The sequence below is a fragment of the Manduca sexta genome, chromosome 10, assembly GCF_014839805.1.
Source record: "Manduca sexta isolate Smith_Timp_Sample1 chromosome 10, JHU_Msex_v1.0, whole genome shotgun sequence".
Lineage (NCBI taxonomy): Eukaryota > Metazoa > Arthropoda > Insecta > Lepidoptera > Sphingidae > Manduca > Manduca sexta.
In genome coordinates this window covers 12,083,303-12,107,642 of record NC_051124.1, presented here as the reverse complement: position 1 = coordinate 12,107,642, position 24,340 = coordinate 12,083,303, and the positions used below count along the sequence as shown (strand labels likewise).

General features: G+C 35.6%; 2 protein-coding genes across 2 annotated transcripts; one reads left to right on the top strand and one right to left on the bottom strand.

The window, feature by feature from the left end:
• Positions 1-6,504: 6,504 nt before the first annotated feature.
• LOC115452936 (activating signal cointegrator 1 complex subunit 2) lies at positions 6,505-20,085 on the bottom strand. The gene is made up of 13 exons (XM_037437042.1): positions 19,855-20,085; positions 19,704-19,781; positions 18,546-18,697; positions 17,592-17,772; positions 15,881-16,078; positions 15,233-15,480; positions 14,327-14,506; positions 13,495-13,635; positions 12,439-12,746; positions 11,422-11,659; positions 10,637-10,784; positions 9,750-9,907; positions 6,505-9,476 (listed from the first exon to the last, which is right to left on the bottom strand). Exons 1-13 carry the CDS (start codon positions 19,879-19,881, stop codon positions 9,320-9,322), a joined length of 2,214 nt encoding a protein of 737 aa, XP_037292939.1. The 5' UTR covers positions 19,882-20,085; the 3' UTR covers positions 6,505-9,319.
• A 419-nt stretch (positions 20,086-20,504) lies between these two features.
• LOC115452937 lies at positions 20,505-23,685 on the top strand. Its single transcript, XM_030181563.2, has 3 exons — positions 20,505-20,600; positions 22,206-22,501; positions 23,369-23,685. Exons 2-3 carry the CDS (start codon positions 22,238-22,240, stop codon positions 23,642-23,644), a joined length of 540 nt encoding a protein of 179 aa, XP_030037423.1. The 5' UTR covers positions 20,505-20,600; positions 22,206-22,237; the 3' UTR covers positions 23,645-23,685.
• Positions 23,686-24,340: the final 655 nt, after the last annotated feature.

The window sequence follows — 24,340 nt, the reverse complement described above, 5'->3', positions numbered from 1 at the left end:
GATCGGGAGGTTTTCAGTTCAATCCATTCCCAAATCTGAACAGTCAACTGTTCTCACTGACTCTAGAAAAATTGCGAGAACACTATGACAGTGAACAATGTTTTTTATATTTTTAATTTGTCTTAATGACCGTCTCACTCTTAGACAACGTGCGATATAAGGCCATCCATCACGCTGAGACATCAGAATCTCCGCCGTTTTATCCTTCTGGATTCTCCTGAAGCTCTGGCTATTAGAAGGACATCATGTCCGTTAGTATTTCTCACGCACTATCACTACAGAAGTCTAATTGGCCGTCGCAATGGTCACGTAACCCGATGTGCCCGATAGATACCGTTTGCTAATTGCCTCCAGCATATTTCATAGTCCATACATCCATTACGTGATGCAATATGTTATACAACTATTACTTTCAATTTGGGATACGTGGTGTAACTTAAATACATTGCATTTATAGATAATTAATTATAGTTATGGCTGGCGGTTAGTGGCTGTTGGCTAAACAGATAAAATGGCAATTACGACGCAATCGTATTCTTGGTCATGTCTGTCTATGTGAATGACTATCTTTGGATTTAGTTGTCTGTATGCTCTTTCTTCAAATATTTTCTTTAGTCTGTATCATATTTGCACTAAGCATATGCTTAAATGATGATGCTCCAAAATGTTATTAGGCTTCGTTTAGCTATTAATCTAGACAATGCAACTATATACTTTTTGGGAAGTGCATAATTGTATCCAAGGTTTTGTAAAAGCACATAGTTTCTTTCTGTATTAACGCTTCTTGTATAAAGACGCTTAAGTCATTCAGAAATCTGACATTGGCAATCATCTCAAGACAGCTGCACTCACTGTTGAATCAATCATGATCACACCATTGTCCCAGAAAATCACATTTGTTGTCACTTCTAGAATGCGTCCACTAAAGGGAGGGAGGTAAGGTTGCACTAGAAAAAATCTATTAATAACGTCACATCGTTTTCCCAGCCCGAGTTAGCGTAGCTCTAGTACAAAAGAGATACAGAAAAATGACGTATCGTTCGGCAATATTGTTACCAATCCTTGCTCTTTCTTGATAGAAAAACACCTTAACGTTCAAAAATCACCAGTTGCTTCCTGCAATAGCTCTCTCTCACGCTTCGGGCCTAAATATATCTCTATCTCTGTTGTGCAAGACCTTTAGCCCACACAGAAGAGGGATGAGTGAGCGAATTCCAAGATTTTTAAGGAAATTGGATTTTTTTTTATTGTAGCGGTATTCCTAATAGATATGTTACGTAATTGGCAACCTAATTCTCGGAAGGAATAGATGCTATTAATGTGATGGTTGCGGAGGTTTAACGTGTTAGTAATAACCACGCCTTGCGTGTTTTGAAGATAATTGCAGACATAGGATTATTGGAGGAATAGTAATCATTAGTTCAGAAGGTATTTCAACTTAAATCCGGGTTCTTCAGCACTCATGCTTCAATAACTTTTGCAACAAAAGTTATTGAAGCAATATAACTGACAGTTTTAAAGTAGTGTACAGTATGTGGATAATTTAAAAACGTTTGTTTTTAGTTATACTAACTACTTTATTACACTTTTAATTATAAGTTAGAAATGCCGATGAACGAAACAATACTTTTAACCGCTAAAAGAGACGTCAACCGAGGAAAGCAAAGCATTTCTCGACATCAACCATAATTACGCCAGCCTACTTAATAACCTCTATTGGCTTGGAGAACTGCCCGTATTTTGTAGACAGAACAAAAAAAAATGCACACTACCATAAATATACAAAAATCAAAAAAATAACAAAACACTTTTGCAATAACAGCGCTATAATTTAACTGAACATAATTACAATTACATTAGTTTTAGATGATTACGTGAATATCGATAAGTAGCGTGTAGCAAGTTTTATGAAACAATTATGCCTTACGCCGGGAGCGACAGTCTCGCTTTATTCCGCACGGCGTTTCGACGAACAATAATAATAATCGACGCGAATACACTGAATGAGAAATAAATTACACACGACGCGTCAGGGATGTGGAGTGAATGTGTCGATAGTGGACCTAGATTTATTTGGTTACCAAATTGTGTATGACCACGCTGGTAATGAACACTTTTGAAGGTATCATATTTGATGTTTTCATGAAAATGTTAGTATGATGCTCATAAAAATATAAACGTAAGTACACACACACACACACACACACACACACACACACACACACACACACCGTACCGTACTCGAATTATGAAAGGTTTTGAGAGTGGAGTAAAATAATTTATGTCCAAAAATATTTTTAAAAGAAATGATGTTATTTTTTTTTTAATTTCGAAGCCTCGCTTATAATATAAGGGTAGAAATAACAGGGAATGAGTTTCACGCTTCTTGTTAAACTATAATTAAAAGACCTAGACAACAGTTGTTCCTTAAACTTAAATGATCATATCTGTATACATGTATTATATTAGAATCAATTGCTACCAGTCTAGCCGGCGCGACTCCACCACCTATGCATTTAATTAAATATACTAACATATCGACTGTCGATTGAATATAATCAAGTCACGTCCTATCCACCGCCCGGGGCCCTGCGCGTACGCATCGAACATCGCAATTTCGCCCGTTTGCCGCGCGCGCCGCCGCTCGCTTATTAAATCCTTCCGCCCCGCCTTAATGCCCCCCATTACAGGTAATATAATAAAACGAACGCGCCCATCACTAATGTCGATGCACTTGTCATTATAGTGACATTAATTTTATTTATTTTATTATTGTAAGAATGTTTGATACAAGTTGAATGTGTATGTTGACTTATGAGGATATTCTTACGTATTTGGCATGAGATTAGCATTATGTGTAGAGTTAGGGGCGGGTCTAAATTATTGCATCGACATGGTTCTAAAGTCAGTGTACTTATAAAGTAGGAATAATTGTAACGAAAATATTCCGTAGAGTCGTAACGTTTCCTCTCGGTTAACATCACGCTCGGGTTATATACTTACTGGGATACCATTATCAGGCGCTATAATATATTTTGTCATTATTTGGTTCTTGCGCTTATTTAGGGAGTCAGCAACGATAGCTTTAACGTCAGATAGTCGGTAGAGTTCCTTTTGCAACATTTCGTACCTATATTGGATTGGAAAAGAAAGGGTGGAAACTGAAGAGTTAAATTAGAAAGACGGGATACATTCTTGGTCATCTGAAATAAAGTGTTAGAGATGTGTAATTATAGGAATATGGTTTATTAACATTTTATTGATTTTAAAGGATTTTTCGAACTACAAAAGCACAAAATAAAAACATCATAGGAAAACGTTCAGCCTCAATAATTTTGAAATGTTACCTCACCTGCTTATTTCGGTTCACACGACACAGTGAAACAGCCTACGCAATTTTATTATAGTTGCGACGTCGAGGTAATAAGTATTTATATGAACACACATGAGCAAGATGCGAACTTTATGGTCTAGTATGAAGACGTTGGAGCCGAGTTATGGCGTCTATGCTCACTAAGCTTTTATGGCTTGCGGCGCAGCTTTGAGGTAAAGGATAGCGCTTATTGATAAATAAAGCGATTTGGATAAATATCTTGTCTTCTTGCCTACCGGTGGCGAAGGGTGAAATTTTATTAAAGGGAACCCGTCACAAAATATAGGTACTAGGCAATAGCAACTTGCTCGTCTCATTATAATAATAATAATAATATCAGCCCTATAATATATCTGTTCCACTGCTGGACTCGGGCCTCCTCTACTACTGAAGGTATTAGGCCTTAGTCCACCACGCTGACCTCGTGCGGATTGGTAGACTTCATACCCTCGAAATTCCTATAGAGAACTACTCAGGTATACAGGTTTCCTCACGATGTTTTCCTTCACCGTTACAGCAAGCGATAATTCACAAAGAATACACACATAATATTTTGAAAAGTCAGAGGTGTGTTTCCTTGGGATTTGAACATTCGTCTCATTCTCTGCGGACATTCGTCTCGGCAGTCCGTTCCACAACCAACTAGGCTATCGCCGCTTTTTTTTATTATTATTTATACAAAAAACAAAGTGACCCTACTATACCTGACGTTGGGGCGGAAAAGTTCTGGAATGGCGACCATAAACCGGAAGACGCAGTGTAGGCAGGACCCCCACGAGATGGACCGATGATCTGGTGAGGGTCGCCGAAGTCCGATGGATGAGGGTGGCCCAGAACCGGTCCCTGTGGCGCTCAAAGGGGAAGGCCTATATCCAGCAGTGAACGATTCCCGGCTGAAATGATGACTATACCTGATAGTAAGCAGAGCGGGGTCAGATAGTGACTGATGAGATGATTAACCCTCGCGAGTCGCCATAAAAACACTATGAGGGACCACCCCGCTCCGCTCGTCAGCTAGTTTGTTGCACCCCGCCGCGTCGCGGAGAGCACAAAGATGAGATATTGCGATTCTGAACACGCGCGAGTCGACTCAGTATATTCACGGCCGGTTGTTTGTAATGACCCGCCCTTGCTTTGAATATCAAATTATCATAATTTTTGCCGGTGTTCCGTACTTTGTCCCCATTTCCGCTGTTTGATGTGGCTTGGTATGAAGTTATGACCATATTAGAAATTTTAAAAGTTAACGGACTACCGCGTCATAGTATATTTTATTATACTTTCCTTAGTTCAAAATCGAATACTTATGTATTGGTGGCCTTCCAGTAATCGAAATTTGTACGTCGAATTTTATATTATTGTAACACATATTACACATACTTTTTATTTTTCTGCATTTCTTTTCCATATAAATTTTAATTATGCCAAATCTCATCTCCTTGGGCACAAAGTGCTTAGAAGTGGAACTTTTATCTTCATGTATATATATACTTTATGTAAACTTAAATACACAATGTTTGTTTACATAATTTTTATGCAAGTTTTGCTAGAATAATTATTATGGTGTGTATGAGTCTAATGGTAACGCCTCTGCCTAACCCTTCGGTGATAGAGACGCGAGTACGGTCATTCAACTTTTCAATTTCCTTTCAATTCAACTTTTCGTGTAATTACAATCGTAGCGGCTTTCATTTAGTCAAAGGTATAATATTTTATAAACAAATCTCAAAACACATGTCGTGATTGTAGCTTTTGTTTGTTTTTTTTTTTATGTAGAACTGATTAGCTGAGCTGATTTACATATTTTCCAAACTTCTTTCAGTTGGGCTTTACAATATCAATTAAGTCTCCTTGGAGCAACCAGTCTTGAGCATTAATTCCATTTTCAACGCACGAGTTACAGCGGCAATATGCAAAGATTTACGAATAATTTGTTTCAAAAATCAATTATAGGTCTTTTTTAAAAATTTGAACTAACAAAATATTTCTTGTCAAATTGTCTATTTAATAGTGTTGCATGTTTATTAAAGTTATGAGTTCTTTAGGAGTAGCAGTACGAAATCAACAATTTAAATGGCATTTGTATTATGAAATAATTACACTAATATACAATTTATAAAAAAAATTAACTACCAAAGATAAGTTTTCTATATGTTTTATAAATTTCGAATAGATAGCTTCAAAAAATACGGTTAACGCGCCCTTAAGCTGGGAAGAGCATTTTAAGTTAAAATTCATATAAAATACTTTATCTGTCTTAAAGGATCCCTAGAACATATAAGGCCTGTATTTATGGCATTATTTTTAATGTACAATAACTTCACACATAAATATCAAAAACATACAGTTACGCGTTTTAAATTAGTTGCAAATATGGCGCCTGATTTGAATGCGATCAACGAAGATCTTACGCTGTATTTGAATTCATAATAACTTTTGACTTGCGCGTGAGAATAGTTAAAGGTTGTTAGTGTTGCTAAATGGTAACTTGCGCTATAAATAATGAAATATTTATTGGATGTAGCGTTGCCGGCTGAATGTTGACCATATTGACAGTATTTATTGAAACAATAAAATAACTTAAATAGATTGTAATACAAAATGAACCGTACTGGCATATTGAAACAATAAAATTAGGTTCAGTAAATTGTACCAAACAAAAGATACGTTGACATACTTACTAACTATTTTTATTACCGATCGAGGACATTGTCATTTTTCGTCATGATTGAAGATATCCAGTTGTTCAAAACCCATTATATGTACATGCAACAAATGCCAGGGTAATTCTAAAATGCTATTGGTAAATTTTAGAATACAACTACACTCCTCCAAACCTCCTACTTACTGTTTTTGGTAAATATGCTTACAGTACCTAACGGAAGTAGATACCGCATTTTTCGGTAATTAAAAACTAGTGGTATATGTAGTTATATTAATTTTTAAGTCTTTATAAAATTTACTCTATCAATAATGCAAAAATATAGTAGTGTATAGTATATGTATATGTATATACTATATAGTATATGTATTTTGGTTGTTGAAAGTAATTCACGTATGCACGTTTGTTTTTATAGAACAAAAGAGATAACTATTTGTTTTTTCCAAAATAGGGTTAAAATAAAACATGATTGTTATGAACTCCTTTATTAAAATAAATATTGAAATGAATATCACACAAGTTAAAACTAATACGCATAATTTCAATACAAATTGTCCTTTACGGTTCACTGCGCCTTCCCAGCTTATTATAGCAATGTTTCAACAAAATACAAACTACGAATTTTTAAAAACTATTTTTTTCCATGATTGCTTTAAACTAAATTTACTCTCCAATGTCGATTAAAAGTGGAACAAAAAGTAGTGTCATTTTATTGAAGCGTCGGAAGAAAATTATAGTATAAAAATGGCGATAAAATCCGAAAAACGGTTTTTATTTCACTTAACTAACAGCTGAGAAAATTACACCAAACATAGTTTAGATTAGATAGATTGCTGTCTGCCCACAAGTATGAAAAAATAATTCAACTATGCGTAACGTCATTTCAAGCTTCTATTGATTATTGGACGTGGTCGTTAGTCGTAGTGGACTAAGGCCTAATCCTTCTCAGTAGTAGAGGAGGCTCGTGCCCAGCAGTGGGACAGTATATAAAACAGGGCTCATATTATATCACGTTAGAAGTATTATTAAGTTAGAAGTTAATGAATATTTAAGTGGGAGTGTTGAATAAAGATAAATTTAAAGATTGGATAATGTCTTTGTAAACGTATTTTATATATATAATATATTTCAAGATGTCCTCGTAAACTTATATTGTTTTTGACATCCGCCAAATATCTTGATAATAAATTAATAACCAAACTCATACCATAATGATGTTTGTACATATTTACAATATGGAAAAATATGCGATTATAATTTCTATTCGCTAATACGTATTTTTGTGCTCGGCACATATTTTCATACAATAGAAATAGAAATAGAAATATATTATATACCTCACTAATATATGTCGATTAATTCGATAGATGGCGTTGGTGATATCTTATATTCGTCGTATAACGCCAACTACCTTCCATTAATGAGTAAAAATTTGCTTCCTATCAGAGTAGTCTAATGCGAGAATATTACCTGACGAGTAACGCGGTGCCACCAAGTAAAAAAAAAACACAATAAATATTTAGTTTCTAATGCCACGGATAAAAATATATAACTAAGAATTTGTTGTTAGGAGCGAATTTTTATATCGTTTCAATACGACGCATGGCCCAAATAAATTTATGTCGCACAACGCACTAATTTGATCTTTAGGGTCTTCAGTATAAGGTATGGTGTATAAAATACTTCAATCTACACATCGAAGAATTCTATATATTGGCTATATTATTCAGGGATATTAAGACTCGCTGTTGGCAGTTAGTTGGCAGTCGAAATCATAGGTCACATAGCCGACGTTTATGTATATTTTATAGTGTAAAAAAATATATATTATATACATTACAGATTTGAGGAAAAACAAATATGTGGAGTCCTTATTAGAGGACCAAAGCCAAAACGATAGTTGTCTGTCTGTATATTTCTACACACATTACGTAAAAACTACTTCATTGAATACATACCGATGTATTGCAAGAGGTGTAACTAAAAATATAGGCTCTATTTTATCTGAGGAAAATATAAAGCGGGATTTTTATCCCAGAAAAAATTATTTACGCGGGTGTAGCTAAGGTTGTGAGCCAAAACTATTCTAATAAACTGGTTGTGCCCGCGGTAGATTGGCAACAGTGACGGCGAATCGCGCTTCACCATCTAGTATCAGCGTATACTTACAAACAGTATTATTTCTCATATTTACTCAATCAATCAACATTAAATAAAATTACTTTGCAATTATTATGCGACAGATTTGTTTATTTGCCATGAAATCTGCAGTCTGAAACTTCGTGAGTAACAAATTATACATCACGCAAAAATCCGTTATGTAGTTTTATTTCAAATCCTATAGTGTTGTCAATTTACTACTAATCTTTTAGATAAATTGATTTAAAACACTTCAAAATATGGATATTTCATTCAAGTCTTATTAAAATAATGTGCACAACATTTTTACAAATACATAGAAGTAACATAGTTGTTACTCAAACAGTCTTCACACAAAACGACTGACTTACTTTAACTGTGAAATAAATTCGATTATTTTCAGTATAAATATTACTCTGCAATAAAGGTACAGTTCCGAACACGACGGCAATGCAGTTGCAACCTTAATCTTACTTCCCTAACATTTTTAGACCAAGCTATACCTCAAAAAACCTATTCATGCTGTTTTGCCATACATTTTGAGTTTACTGTACTATTATTTGAATATTTGTGGTAGGGGTATAGGAGCGATAATTGGGCCTGGAGTCAAAGGTGGCCTTAGGGCGGAGGGGGGCGTATTGGGCAACCGCCTTGCGCTTCATGAAGCCGCGCACGATGCCTCAGAGGACCTTTTTAGCATCGTACCGAGGAAACTTAAAATAGAGGAACGTTTATTTACCCCGAACGGGGCTTCATGGCGGTTTTTTTCCCCGGGGGCTTTATTTCAGTTAAGGCGGTCACTGTGTTTGACCACAGTAAATATTGAAGGAATAATAAATAAGGATTGAGAAAAAGGAGAGAATTTTGTCATATTCGGAAAACACTTCCATTGAAATATTATACAAATTAATAATATTTACACTTGACGATTGCAGTCGGTCGCTACATTCGGAACTGCACCTTAACTATTGTCGTAAAAAATGTTTCAATTATTGCAGTCGATTGTAGCCCAATTCTACATTCGGAACCGCACCTTAACTCTACAACTAACAACGAGACTACAGTTCAATAATTTAATTATATTTAATGTGTCAGCTGAATTTATTGCGGATGTCCCTTGGCGTCCCCTGGGTGTGTGGGGTCGGTTATGAGGGCATCATCCCCTGGCTGCGCTTCCACTGCGCGCCCTGCCGCCTATTATGATTGGCTCTTGCGGATTTGTGCTTCTCCTTACGATCTCTGTTTGCCAGGACATCTTTCTCTTGACCTTGACCTTTGGGCTTGCCGATGACGTCGACATTCCTGCGAAAATAATAAAGTTGAAAACTATGAAAAAGTATATTTATGAACAAAATTTTTATTACTGCATTTTCACTGTAAACGAACACAGAACCGCACAGTTCAGATTCCAGGAAAATTTAAACCAGGTTCCCAACCCAAGAGCGCTGGCACTTCGCCAAAGAAGCCGATATCATTCTGTCATCTGCGGGCTTAATTCCAAAATCTTTTGACTCATTGCAATCAAGTAGCATCATTGTTAATAAACATAAGACCACTTTAAGACCGTATACGTACTTGGAAGGCGGCGGCGGTCGGTGTCCCTTCCCCCTCCTGGCTTGGAAGCTGGCCTCTCTCCTCGCTCTCATCTCCTCTGGGTTCACACAGAAGTCCATCCTGTTCCTACTGCTCGTAGAGGGCACTTCTTCAGCCGCTGAATCTTCTTCTGACTCTTCCTATATTTTTTACAGAGATTTATTATCAATTTTTTTTTATTTCAAGTATGTTACTTTGTGTTTTACTTAGTGGTTACAGGCCACCTTTAATTAAAAAGTTAAGATGATTATAAATCTGAAGGTCTTTATTTATAAATGTCTATAATAGTTGCCTATGTTTGGTTTAGTTTATTATTTTATATGTAATAAAATAATATGAAAAAGTAATTCTTTTGTGAAATCAGCATCAAATTAGTTGTATTAGTTGAAAAATAAGGCAGTTATTCATATTTGAAACAATATAACAAAAGTGGAGCCGAGGTGGGGTTATCGCGTTGTCCTTTTCTCACTCACGCAGCATTATGGCCGATGGCACTGGGTGACGTCACTATTCACTATCACTGAAATTTGACAGCTTACCTTTCCGCCAAATTTCAAAGCTTTACAACTTATTTATTATTGCGTGGATTTTGAAAATTCTTTTTCTGAAATATTTTGGATGTGATACATTTGTAATAAATGTATTTAAAAGTCGTCAACTACCCCATTACAAAATCTTCAACTACACGTGACTAGACTAGCATGGCGGCCTAATCCCTCTCAGTAGCAGAGATGGCCCGTGCCCAACAGTGGGACAGTATATACAGGTCTAATATTATTGTACACGTGACTATTACAACAAAAAAAACACAGTGGTATTGAGAACCTCGTCCTCTTTCGAAGTCGGTTAAACAATAGGTGTGTCCCGACCTGGTGCGCGTGGTGTGCCTGCAGCGCGCGCGGCGTGACGAAGGGCCGGCGCGCGTCCTCGCGCTCGTCGGCGCGCGGCGACACCTCCTCCGCGTCGTACGTGTCGTCGTACTCGTCCGAGTACATCGCCTCTTCGTCGCACACCAGGCTGCGGAACACATTCTACAGCTTTATACTGGCTAGCTAGCGGCTAGCGGCTAGCGGGGAGAGGTCGGCTTTCGGCATCGTAGGCTCTAGGTCGATATATTCATCTATCAGGGGATACTAACGTAGTAGATTTAGGAGAGCATGACTAGAAGAAAGACGGCCCGACACAATGTGCTAAAAGGGGTGGCAAAGGCTCGAGGATGAATCCACTTAGAATTAAACGTCTAACACACGAAACAAGTCGGTGGCAGGGAGAACGCAAAATAAAATTACAGTATTCTTGATAAAGAAGGTCGCCGAGGCAAAAAAGAAATCCAAGCAAGTCGCTCAAATACTGACAGCCACCAATAAAAACTATTAAATTAATACAATAAGAAAATAATAATGCAGCAATTTATGCATAAAATAATTATATGATTAAGAATAAGCGCATATTATCTTGCTATCTCTTTCTTACGCACCGCTTTTTGACGCTGTAGAACCAGGTGACGTCACAAAATAGTATTGACATTATTTTATGGGTACGGAATCTAACCATCAAATATCAGAGCTCATAGCTTGTTAACTTAAAACGTGTTATGATAATTCGTTAGGCCCACATTTTAAGCGCCCATTTTCTTCGTAATTATTCAACTCACTTATATTTGCTATAGATGTCTCCTAACTTCTTCACATCAGACTTATCGTCCAACATGTCTTTCAAGTCTCGATATTTGGACTTCTTCTTCCCAACGTGGATGCGGCTCAGGTCGACGTCATCTCGCGTCATGATATCAAACTCGTCTCCGTCGAAAACGTTCAGCCGTTGAATACCTGTCTCCAGGAACTTCTTGTCCAGTGGGTCCTCTGGGATTATCGGCAGGGATTGGTCCAAACCTGAAAAAAAAATGACAATCCATTTTTAATGTTGAAAGTATTTAATTTTTCTTTTTTTTATACGGGGCCAGCAAAGTGACCTCACTGCACCTGATGCTAAGCGAAATGGAGTACAATAGAGTGTGAACTGACAAGAGATAATTATCCCTCGTCAGTTGACAAAATTATGCCGGTCTATTAGAAACCGAATATACACAGGCTGATCCCAGAATGCGACACACTTACATGGTCAATTATAGTGGATTATACACCTTGCATAAGGACAACGGTAGTAGGTTTCCAGGGGGAGACAGAATATCCTCTCACCAGCGGTATAAATTGCTTTTTATAAATTATTTGATATGATTTTACTTGAAAAAATAAAGTTGTATTTGTGTGCTATAACCACAAGCAGCAATAAAAGACTTTTCAATTCGAATGTAATGTAGGAACCAATCAGCGCCCTTAGAATGACCCAAAAAAACGCAACTCGTAAGTCGATATTTAAATTTGATCTTTGTGGTTGATGGAGAGACTAATGCGAGAGTCAGGAGTCGTGTCGTGTTTTTGCCACATTCTAAGCAAACAGGATAATTTTTTTTTAAAATCTTACAGATGTTTTATTTTGATTGTGTGGCGGTTCATCGCCTCTTGAAGTTAGCCACGAATCGAACTACGCATGCGTGGGTCACGTGAAGTGGTTATCCTCGGGGTAGGATCGAAGATTGAGATTGGGATCGTTAACAAAAATGGCCGCTAATCGTTCTGCTGTATAGAATAAATATGGTTAACCAACTTACCCCTTAAAGGTTCCGCTAAATTATCTTCAAATATACTATTAATAACTCTCTCAGTACTGAAACCGTAGTGTTGCAAACATTTTAAAATAAAACCGTCTCCTAAATGTGGCAATATGTCTTTCACTTCGCTGATCAGAGACATTTCCTTCACGCTGTCTGGGATTTCGTTGTCTGTGGGTGGTGTGGGAGTGTTGTCTGTGGTTTCAACATGGCCGTTCGTTATTGTCTCTGTATGATTTATGTCGGGTATGGGCTCGTCCAAATTAGAATATATTGCTTGAAGTATGAAATCTGTTTTTACTGGGTCACTGATTTCTCGTTCAGGAATTACATTAATTTATAAGAGCAGTACCATAACAAAAAAATTGAAATATGGTATTAATTTTTTTTTTTAAAGGTTTTTCAAGTTCTTAACCTAAAAAACAAAATTGCGGCTTTTTCCGAGTTACACATGGATGTATCTGTTTCAAACAAATTACAACCGGTTTTAACCAATAACAATGTTCAAATACTAAGTAACAGTATTGCAACACTCATACATACACAGCTAACACTAGCAACAACCGATTCTAACTGGAAAACCATGAATATCAAAGTACAGCTACAAATCCAACTAAAACTACAAACTATTCCAGCTACCAGCCATCTCCAGGCATATCCGTATACGTTATAAAGTAACTGAATGTTAAACTAAACTTATATGTCCAGCAAACACTAACTATTCCAGCTACAATCTAACCCCCTTATTCATAGACGTTATTTATCTAAGGACGGAGCATTGCTGTGATAACAAGTCTGTTTCTCAGTGCTGACGGCATGGCAGCCTTCGCAGTGCGTAGATATAGGGCCGTTGTGATTGGCTATTATTGAGATACAACTTGAATCTAGTTGGCTGTCAGATAAACCAAAGCTGAACAAACAGCAAGCTGTCAGATAAACAAAGCTGAGAAACAGACTTTTGAGAAACAGACGTTAACACATCAATGCTCCGTCTTTAGATAAATAACGTCTACGAATAAGCGGGTAACTCTAAAATTGTCCGTGTAAAAAGGATACATGTCAGGGTACGCCTGCCGCAGCATCTCCAGGTCTTCGTGAACGGGGTAAGACGAGTGGTAGTCTTTGATGAGCAGCCTCTCCGAGAGCCCCTCCATCATCACGGACAAGAAGTCTTCCACGTGAGACGCGACGCTGCCTCTGAGGAGTTAAATGATGATTACTGCCGAGGCATAATCATCTCTCGTCAGTTGTCATTCTATTGGATCCCCACTCCACTTAATAATATCAGCCCTGTATTATATACTTGCCCAATGCTGAGCATGGGCCTCCTCTACTACTGAGAGGGATTAGGCCTTAGTCCACCACGCTGGCCTAGTGCGGGTTGGTAGACTTCACACACCTTCGAAATTCCTATAGAGAACTAGGCTATGGCCGCTTTTACTCCACTTACCATGAGGTGAAGTGGGGTAACTTTGTCGTGCACTTATCAAAAAAAAAGTATAATAAGAGAAAAAGAAGGAATTTTTCCCCTTTTCTTATATCCATCTCATGATATATAGATATAGAGCAATAACACCCCCATTTTACTTATTGTATTTTTATTTTAATTGTTTTACTTGGGTTCAAAGAAGAGGGAATAATAAATAAATAAAATAATGATTTAGGTACAAAAAATAATTTAATAATATAGTTTCATTAAAATATAGTTTTATAAGATCTACCAAGAATCATGCTTCATTTCCCTAAAACCACTTTTACTAACCATAGAGCTGATGGATATATCAAAAATTCCTCTATAATTGTCGAATAATTATGGCCAGCGATATCGCTTCTAATCCACCTTCGGGCCATACTAAAAATATACCACAAAATGAAAATGTATACTCACTCCCCACTCAGTATGGCGTTCTTGTAGTATGCAAGCATTTCTTTGAAGATGTCGATGAGCTCGGAGCGGGCGGCGTCTATGAACCCTTCCACCTGCGTGTACTGCACGCTGGTCTCGTCCCCGACCTCCTCTAGCTTCTCGTATAGAAGCGGGATCCCGTACTCGTACAGCTGGACTATGCTGGAATATCAACTATAATGTATTACAAAACGACAACCAATTTTTCAGTTGTGAGCCATTATGACAGTTATGAACCCAAAAAGGGAGTCATTATTGCATCGATAACTGTATTTGAAATGAAATAATTTATTTGAATCTGTAAAATATTATTTTTTGACACATCGAAGTAACTGTCTACATTAAAGTAAATGTTGTGATACTTATACTCAATATATGAATATTGGGAACACAGTTAAGTTATTTTATCTAGCAATCATTTTGATCTGATTATCATTAATTTTTAAATAGAAGGAAAGTTATAAATTCTACAAGTAAAAAAAACTTTTCTAGTCGAATTTCATTTCAACCACGGCGGCCAATCTGAACAGAGATCAACCGAGTACGCAGGAGATATTATAGTGCATAAGTGTGCGTGTAATACACAAGTGCACTCTCTGTTCCTTCACTCTCGTAGTCTTGTGAGACGGTAATCCGACATGACTTGAGAGAGATCAGGCGCAGATTCAATGGCTTTACACGCTTTCCGAGGCACGGAGATATCACACCACATTCCTGACTCCGAACTGCGACTAAGTAATGTTTAAGAAGGAAATACCCAGTCACAATAATTTTTTGCCCGACCCGGAATTCGAACCCAGAACCTCAGCGCCGTAGACGTACTCATACCTTGTACGCATTACAATTACGCCACCGACATAGTCTGTAAGTATATTCTAGAAAACTCACCTAATAAGAAAACTGGTCTTTCTAAATATCGTAACACTTTTCGGGTACACTTCAATGAATATTCGTAACGTCATGGCGGTGTCTAGCATGTGTATGGTAAGGTCCCGCAGCACTTCAAATGTTAACTTGTCTTGCTTACTGGTGGACGGGCGGCGGATCTCGCTGAAACCTTTGAACGTTTCTGGAAGGTTCGGCGGTTCTTCACTATCGTAATCTTTGTTTACTTGAAGGATTATGAATTTAAAAGCCTGTGAAAAAAAAGCTTGTGTTGTAATTTTTTTACAAGTTACCAATTGGATTATTTTTATTAAATGTACATACAAGTTTTTTGCAACAACCTGTATATTGCATAGATAAATAGTAATCAAAAACTTATGACAATATACTTATCTCATGATACTCTAATAAAAAATCAACTTCATTTTTAGGTTGTTATAGCACTTTCTCTGAATTTATTTTTTACTCGTTTTTGCCTGCGATTCCGCCAACATGAAAAAGTTTTTCCGAGATAAAAAGTAGCCTATAGTACTCAGGAGTAATGTAACTTCGAATAAGTGAAAACATTTTCAAAAACGGTTTAATATTCCCCAAACTCTTCAGCTTTTCAATATTAGTATTCATTACTTTATTAACTCACGTAAAACTTACCTCTTTAACAAACGCGACAGCAGCGACCGCGTCCCGTTCATACTGCGGCTGCAGTGTAAACACACTGTCCAGTATCTTGCCTATGTGCCGACTGTTGTCGACGCCGTATGTCAAACATATGTCCCATATTATAGGCATTGTGAATATGAAGTTATTGTACAACAGATCTCCCATAAACTCTTTGGTCATCCATTGCGACTGTAAGTGAGTTATTAGTGTTATAATTAAAAGTATACGTATATATTTTAGTGGGTCTATTGAAATACATGGCATTCAATGCTTGCATTTAACTAATATAAAATTAGGCAAAATAAATGTAAACCTGAAAAAAATCGTGAGAGTTTACCAATGTGTGGTTACCCATGTGCTAGCTACTTATTTGACCAATCTTCTCGATCTTTACGTATGAATATGACCTAAAAGGATGATCCGGTTGTCCCTTAATACTTCAAACCTGGCTCATACATGCAAAAATATTTATGTGCCAAAATTTCGTAAAAATAAGGTCATATAGTTTATATACATTTGGAAGGAAAATAAAAAACTGAACACACTCCTTAAGCAGGTCTCTCAACTTATATACATACATATTTAAATGTAGTATCTGTTAGAAAGCTTCCAATTAAAACACACCCTGTATAATAATACATAGTTCCGATAAACCAAAAAATATCTGATACCTTCATAAATATCTGTTGTAGTTTTTGCATAGCAAATGTCTTTTTTCACATTTTAAAATAAGGGAACAACTTAATATTACAATTTTAGTTTCCAACAAATATGGTTATATTAGCAATTCATATATAATATTACTAGCTTTTGCTCGCGGCTCCGCCCGCGTTATAAAGTTTTTCAGGCTAAAGTTTTCCGTTATAAAAGTAGTAGTTTCTCGGGAGCCTATGTTCTTCCCAGGGTTTCAAACTGTCTCCATACCAAATTTCATCTTAATACCTTGGGTAGTTTTTGAGTTTAAGACGTTCAGGCAAACGGATGCAGCGGGGGACTTTGTTTTATAATATATTTTTTAGAACTTTTTAAGAGGAACAATCCCGTCATACATCACTTTAACCGTTTACGCAGCGCACGCAACGGAAGCTCTCAAAACTAATAAATTGTACCCGTATTTGCAACATGTTTCATTACTGCTCCGCTCCTATTGGTCATAGCGTGATGATATACAGCCTATAGCACCCCACAAATAAAGGGCTATCCAACACAAAACGAATTTTTCAGTTCAAACTGGTAGTTCCTGAGATTAGCCATTACTGCTCCGCTCCTATTGGTCATAGCGTGATGATATATAACTTAGAGCACTCCACGAACAAAGGGCTATCCAACGCAAAAATATTTTTTCAGTTTGGACCGGTAGTTCCTGAGATTAGCCATTACTGCTCCGCTCCTATTGGGTATAGCGTGATGATATATAGCCTATAGCAATCCACGAACAAAGGGCTATCCAACGCAAAAAGAATTTTTCAGTTTGGACCGGTAGTTCCTGAGATTAGCCGTTACTGCTGCGCTCCTATTGGGTATAGCGTGATGATATATAGCCTATAGCACTCCACGAACAAAGGGCTATCCAACGCCAAAATAAATTTCAGTTTGGACTGGTAGTTCCTGAGATTAACGCGTTCAAACAAACAAACAAACAAACAAACTCTTCAGCTTTATATAATAGTATAGATATTCTTATATTGTCCCTAATCCTTACCTTACTTTCCTTATTAGTAACAATTCTGCTAAACACAATAAGTATCAGTCTCCTAATGTCCTCGTAGAGATTCCGTACATCTCTTATGTCATGTGGGGGTAGGTAGGGAGGGTCTGCCTCCTGTAGGAACGACACTAGCATATCCATACATTCTGTGTGGTACAATACTGTGCTCCAAAACCTGCAATGTACAAAGAATAATAGATACAATACTGGCCACAAGTGAAGGTAGACTTTTAGAAAAAAACCATGTCACTTATAGATTTTTTTTTTTATGTTTGCATGACATACTGACTCCACTGGACCAGCTGGTAAGCAAAGTGGAGTCTAGTTGCAGTGTCTATTGCCTAGAGATTAATCCCACGCCAGTAGAAACAATTATGCCAGCCTGTTTCAGTATTGTTGGAAGGTTTAATACATTAATTTTACAATTATTTAACATAGTATTTATTTTGTATTATCGAAAGTTCTAATTTGGTTGAATGGGAACATTTCCATTTACCATAAGAGTAGTTTATTTGTTATCTAAACCATGTTACAGTATCTGATAACAAACTGATAACATCATTAATAAGCAAATACTTTATTCACAAATAGATGTATATCTATTGCAAAATATATACCAACTGATAAGTATGCAAGCTGCGATACATAATCCTTGTCCATAGGAAACAAAGACAAAATGATGTCACTATCTTGGAGGCGTATTTGTATTGCGTATGTGGTACAACACCTCTCTGAGAACTGGGTTCAAATCTCAGGTTGGTGATAGTGGGGTTTTTTTACTCAGTGTCAAGGCTCACCCTGTGTGACATCATGACATAAAACACACATGGCAAAAAGGGGGTGCCATAGTAGCACCTTTGTCTACTCCTTTATAGATAAAAGTGTAATGAGTGTTTTTCATTACTTTGTGTGGACACACAGAAAAAAAATCAGAACCAACATACTTACTGATGATACTCTAAGCTGAGTAACCATTTGAGATCCTCTGCATAAACCTTCATCTTGGTCTTCCATGCGTCCACCGCCCCCAGCACCAGGGCACTGCCTGATGGTGGCCTCTCATATAATGTCAGCTTCCTTTTCTCAACCCAATAGGGGTCCTAAATGCAAATTTTTTTATTATATGCATTAAAACTAATTTAATTACATATAGTCTATGTTTGGTAAACGCATAATGAAAAAACTTAATTATCTCCTACTAAATTATCTTATCTTACTTATATTATAAATGCATAAGTTTCTAAAAATGTGAAGATATTTGTTAGATGTTAAATTTGCCACACAGGTAGAGAATTTCCTGGACTGGCTACTTTTTATCCTATTAATTGACACCTATCAGAAGATATAATGATTTTTTAAGGTTTTTAAATAGATAGCACTGTCATCATGCAATGTTTTATTTTTATGAGAAAACATGCCAGCAACATCTAGTATAACATATAACATGAATTTAGTAATTAAAAATTATAGTGTATAAAATTCACTTGTAAATGACCATTTGATAACTTTCATTTTATACACTTACAAGGCTATAATGACATATATACAAATAGATACACATTTTTTCTAGAATAAACATACAAAATATGATTATTTTATTCATAGAGAATTTTATTTATATTTACCAGATTTTACATGTTAATTTCTAGTGTAATATACCAAATTCAAAATTATTTAAATGAAACGTAATTTAACTCATTCTTTTATCTATTCCTTATTGAAGGCAATAAAAAATACTTATGTTGACAGTCACAAATTGTTGCACAATATTAGAATTGTTCATTGTGACTTTGTTTAATACATAATATTAATGGAATAACATCTCCCTTCTGCCAAGTAGTGTTAAAAATTCTGAATGAATCATATTCATCTTTATTCAATGAAATAAATTTCTCCTAATATTTTATAAATGTATGTACAAACAAGATGTAATATGAGCACATATGCTTTAAAACCAAATTATGTATAGCATCCCTTGTCTCTTTAAACTTTGAACACAACTGTAGATGTAAACTGCAGTAGTATCAGAACTTGAAATATGTTATGAACATTACCCACAACCATTCATTTGGTAAGTACAATTAAAGATTGTCTGCATATGCTCACCAATGCTTTGATTTTCTGAACAACACCCGCATTATGCACAGAGATCGTTACATTCTCTACTGGTAGGTTATCCGGGTTCTGAAAATTTTTATCACAACTCAAATCATATTTTTTTAATAAATTAACAGCATGAAATCATTTCACCACTTACAGAAAATTCGATATTTTTTTTAGACATATCACAGATCTGAAATTTTATTATACAGTTATATCCTATCGGTAAATAATTACACGAATTAATGTATTTACACAGCTATCACGATAAAACTAATAAATAAATGTGTAAAATAACTCGTACAGTCGATTTAGCTTACGAATTCAATTTCGTTCAAAAATCTTATGCTCACAGCTGACTTTGACGTTGACACAATTTTGTTCGGAAATTAGTGGTAAGGACTCAGTGGTAAGGATTTCCCTTATCACAAATACGTTTATTTCGTATTAGAAATTAGAATCCTTTATTTTTTGCGATAAACTATTCCAATGCGGAAATCCCCTAAACTTTAAATGATATTAAATTGATAAGTAATACATATTCTATGATATAATCAATGAAGCGTGAGTCAGAAGAACCTACTTGAGTATACGTTTTGGGTAGTAGTTTTACATTCGTTCGAACTCGGAAGTGTTATCGTATCCGCAAATTTATTCTCGATATTTTGCCCCGTTTTCTCTGTGCATAGCGAGAACCACTACCAGGACTACTACTAAATCCATTCTATGATTTTAAGCGCTCGAGCCTCTTACTAAGCTTGTTGAAACATCCTCATTCCTCAAACATTTTCACATCTTCAATATTATTATTGCGGGTAAAGAATTTTTCTTCCTGGCAATTTTATCTACCTGTCAAAAAATTTGTAAAGTTGAGAGTTTGAAACTTCAAATTTGGTTTGAATTGTTTTTGTCAGCCTAGCGCAACAAGGAACAAAAAATCTTTTGTATGGAATTGACATGGCATTTAATGGCGGATATTGCTATCTCTCTCTCTCAGTACAGTTTCTCTTTCTATTCCTCACCGCCATTATTATTGTTTGTTTACTTCCTGACGTTTTGGAATACATTTGTGTTTTATTGATTTATGATTGTATTATTTGTTATTCAAACAAGTAAAAATATACCAAAAGTGTTTTTGTTGGTGTAAGTGAATACGTTTTAAAGACATGCCACCAAAAAAAACGTTTCATTACGTGTGAAATTTGTGGAGATCGAGCCAGTCGAATAAATCACAAAAGCAGAATGTTTATGGCGAAATTTCCATTGGATGAGGTCAGATAAGCATTAATTAGATGTTTTTAGTCATCGCGTAAATAAAGTAGCTTAGAAATAATAAAAATTCTCATTTTCTAATTACCATTATGTTACTAGTGATGTTGTCATTATTATCGATATCGATACCTGTTTAAATTTATTAATCAATTTGCCCTCCATGGTTTCACCTATTTAAGTCCAGATTCTGTGGGAACATAGTGTAAATAAAAAGTAGTAATTCTAACTATCTACATACCAAGTTTAATCGCAATCATTTTAGATTTTTGCGGGTACGAATAATAAACATACAATTGCATGCACACGCTTTGTAATATTAGTAAGATAGTATAGTAAGTCCTGATGACTGATCATCAGGACAATAAATACTAAATTCGTGTATGTGTTTATGTGTGTACTTAAAAATGCGTTGAGCAATCAATGTGCCTGGGCACTGTTTATGATTTTAGGCTTAAATATAATTTAATAAGCAATTTATTTACAATTAAAAAAATATTTCCAGATGCCGAAAGTGAGTTCAGGTTGTGGGAAAAGAAGATTTGATATATGTTCCCATAGAAAAGCTGCATACTTTGAAATATGTGTGTGGTTCTCACTTTAATAACAAAGATTTTAATAAAAAGAACAATCGCCTTAGAAAGTCAGCCATATCATCGAAAAATTTGAAAGCTGATCCACTTCCTGATGAAATGTTGTTTGAATTTCCGTGCCATGTTTTTATAAACAATTATTGCACAAATGATAATATCTTTCAAGAGAAGTGCGACAAAGAAGTGTCACCATCCTTTGACTTTATAATTAAATATTCTCATTGTAACTTGACCTATCATAAGTGCAACTATATTCGCCTACATGGTGAATGAAGGATTTTATTTTAAAATACAATTATTATTCAACATGTGAAAGCTTTTCATTTTGAGTCCTCATTTTAGTCCAGCCTTGTAATTATAGTGCTAAAATGTTCACTGTATATTGCGAGTTGGATTGATAATGTGGACTCGAAAATACATTATATGAATTTTATCAAAGTAGCTTTAGCGTCGATTCCCACCAGTAGAATTTATCGATATCGATAAAAGTGCTCACCACTATGTATTTTGTTCAGTTGGTAGTATTGTTATTTGACGTTCCTGACGTATTCTTCCGTGATATTGGTATTGATACGCCATGTAAATTCGATTTTATTACTTTGTACTAAGTCCTGTCTCTTAAAACGTAGTGATTATATTCTCTTTGGTTTTTGTAAACAAACATTTTCACTATTAGCCATGAAGAAATCCGGTATTGATACTAAAGTTAAAAAAACTCTAGTCAGAAACTACGAACAAAGAGTGAAATCTACTAGTAAAAATGTTACACACGATGTTGGGAGTACTTCAAAGGTAACAAGTGAAAAACCCGCGCAAAAAGAAAACACACTTAATCAACCGTCGCTATGTTCTAGCGCAGTTGTAGCCAATTACTTAGTTGATGTGCGTAAAACTGCGCCACCTTCTGCGCCGCTAGACGATGTAAATATTGACAAAAACCAGGTTTGTTCCAGAAAATTTACATTTTATATTATATGGTATACTTACAGCATTTTTTATCTTCGTCGCGTAGTGGCAGAGTACTCGAACTATGGAGGGAGTCAAAGCCCGGCTGTTTGGATTATGGGAGTCCCAAGACTCGATTTTGATAACATTGTGGGTTTTTCAAACAATTTCTCTGAGATAGGATCTTCCAGAGGTGCTTGAGATGAAATAGGTAGCTAGTTATAGAATCCAAGCTAAAAATTTTCTGTAAGATTCATAAATAAACATGCATTGTGCTGATCCCATATTGACAGGATAGGAGCAAGAAAATGATTCCGCTTTTACTGTATTACCCAAAAATTCTATTAAACACCAACGTCTAAATTAATGTGACTAAAGATTGTCAACTACACACTTGTTAGTTCTTTACTAAAAATAAAAATACCTAATGTGCTAAATACATTTTTGGATGTACTACAATATGAATGATAAATGGTTGGTTGCATAAGTTATAATAGATACCTAACATGGTGACTTCATAACTAACAGTTACGGGGGAAACCCAATAAAAAATATAATTTCAGGGTATTTCTATTATAACACTTATCTTCGAGGCATTGTAGTAGTAACAATGTTATTAGTTTGGGGGAAAACATATAAATGAACTCATAATAATTAATGACATAATATATTGTATGAAGATGTTGTATGAAATTAAATTTATTTTTCCGTGTTTTAATTAATATTATTGCAAATTATACTGATATCCCTGATATGGCAGCACAATAAATGGCTTTCATCTGTTTACCCTTATTCTTTCATTTCATCCTCCCAAATATGAATGTTCATTAAATAAAATGAACTCATAATTTTTTACTATTGCAGGTGACCAAGAAACTCAATTTCCATTTCAATGATAGAATCTATAAGAACTTGATTGAATTGAATGCAAATGTGGAATTAAAAAGTAAAAAGGAAAGAAGACCTTCAAGCATAAACATAAAAAGAGATCTAGAGCCAAATATAGAAGATTTCTACTGTGATGAAAAAGAGCCTGATTCTCCTCCAGAAATTCCTGTTTTAAGACCAAAATTTAAACCAGTAAAAATTGTTGAAAATGGTCATCTGCATAAACTTGTGGCCAAGTTTGACAATTTATGACGAATAAAGTTATATCAGAAATAAATAATTGTATGGTCAAACATTAGTTTTTAATAATAAGCTCCAGAGTTCCTGAATGATAACCTCCGCATCATTTTTTGCTGAATGATAAATTCATAATTATCTGTATTCTGATTTGTATGTTGTAATAAACCTTGACTCATTTGTAATAATGTGTTGCCAGAAGGATATGTATTACTTAGAAGATTCCAGTTCTTTTTCATACCTCCAGATATGAAGAATTTGCTTTTTAATTTTTAATATGTCTAATACTATACATCTATTGTAGACATGAATCGGTTTTTCTAAAGAAAAATAGATTTTCCAATATTATATGTGATGTTCGTACCTGTGATCTCTAAAAATAGCTAATTGATTTTTTCATGCTCCACTTGAAGCAGCACATGCTTTGGGTGGAATATGCGAGCCGCCAAACTGTTCCTCAGCTGAATGCCGTATAGGCAAAAATAAAAAAACAACAACCTTTTGGTATTTGCACACCGTTGAAACGGTGAAACATGTTGCACGTCATGTAAGATATTTAACATCATAATTTATACCATGTTTTATGTAAAATAAATTGATTTGATTTGATTTGAAATTGATTTGATATGGGCCGGCATGGAAGAGACCATATGTTTCGGTTTACCTAACCTGTGGTTACGTAAACCAAATCACGGGGGTCTCTTGTAGGTA

Coding starts and splice junctions, on each gene's coding strand:
- LOC115452936 (XM_037437042.1), bottom strand. CDS start 19,881: ATGTCTAAAAAAAATATCGAATTTTCT. Junction 19,782..19,854: donor AAAAAAATATCGAATTTTCT/GTAAGTGGTGAA, acceptor AAAAATTTTCAG/AACCCGGATAACCTACCAGT. Junction 12,747..13,494: donor CGGCAGGCGTACCCTGACAT/GTATCCTTTTTA, acceptor ACGAGAAATCAG/TGACCCAGTAAAAACAGATT.
- LOC115452937 (XM_030181563.2), top strand. CDS start 22,238: ATGAAGAAATCCGGTATTGATACTAAAGTTAAAAAAACTCTAGTCAGA. Junction 22,502..23,368: donor TAAATATTGACAAAAACCAG/GTTTGTTCCAGA, acceptor TTACTATTGCAG/GTGACCAAGAAACTCAATTT.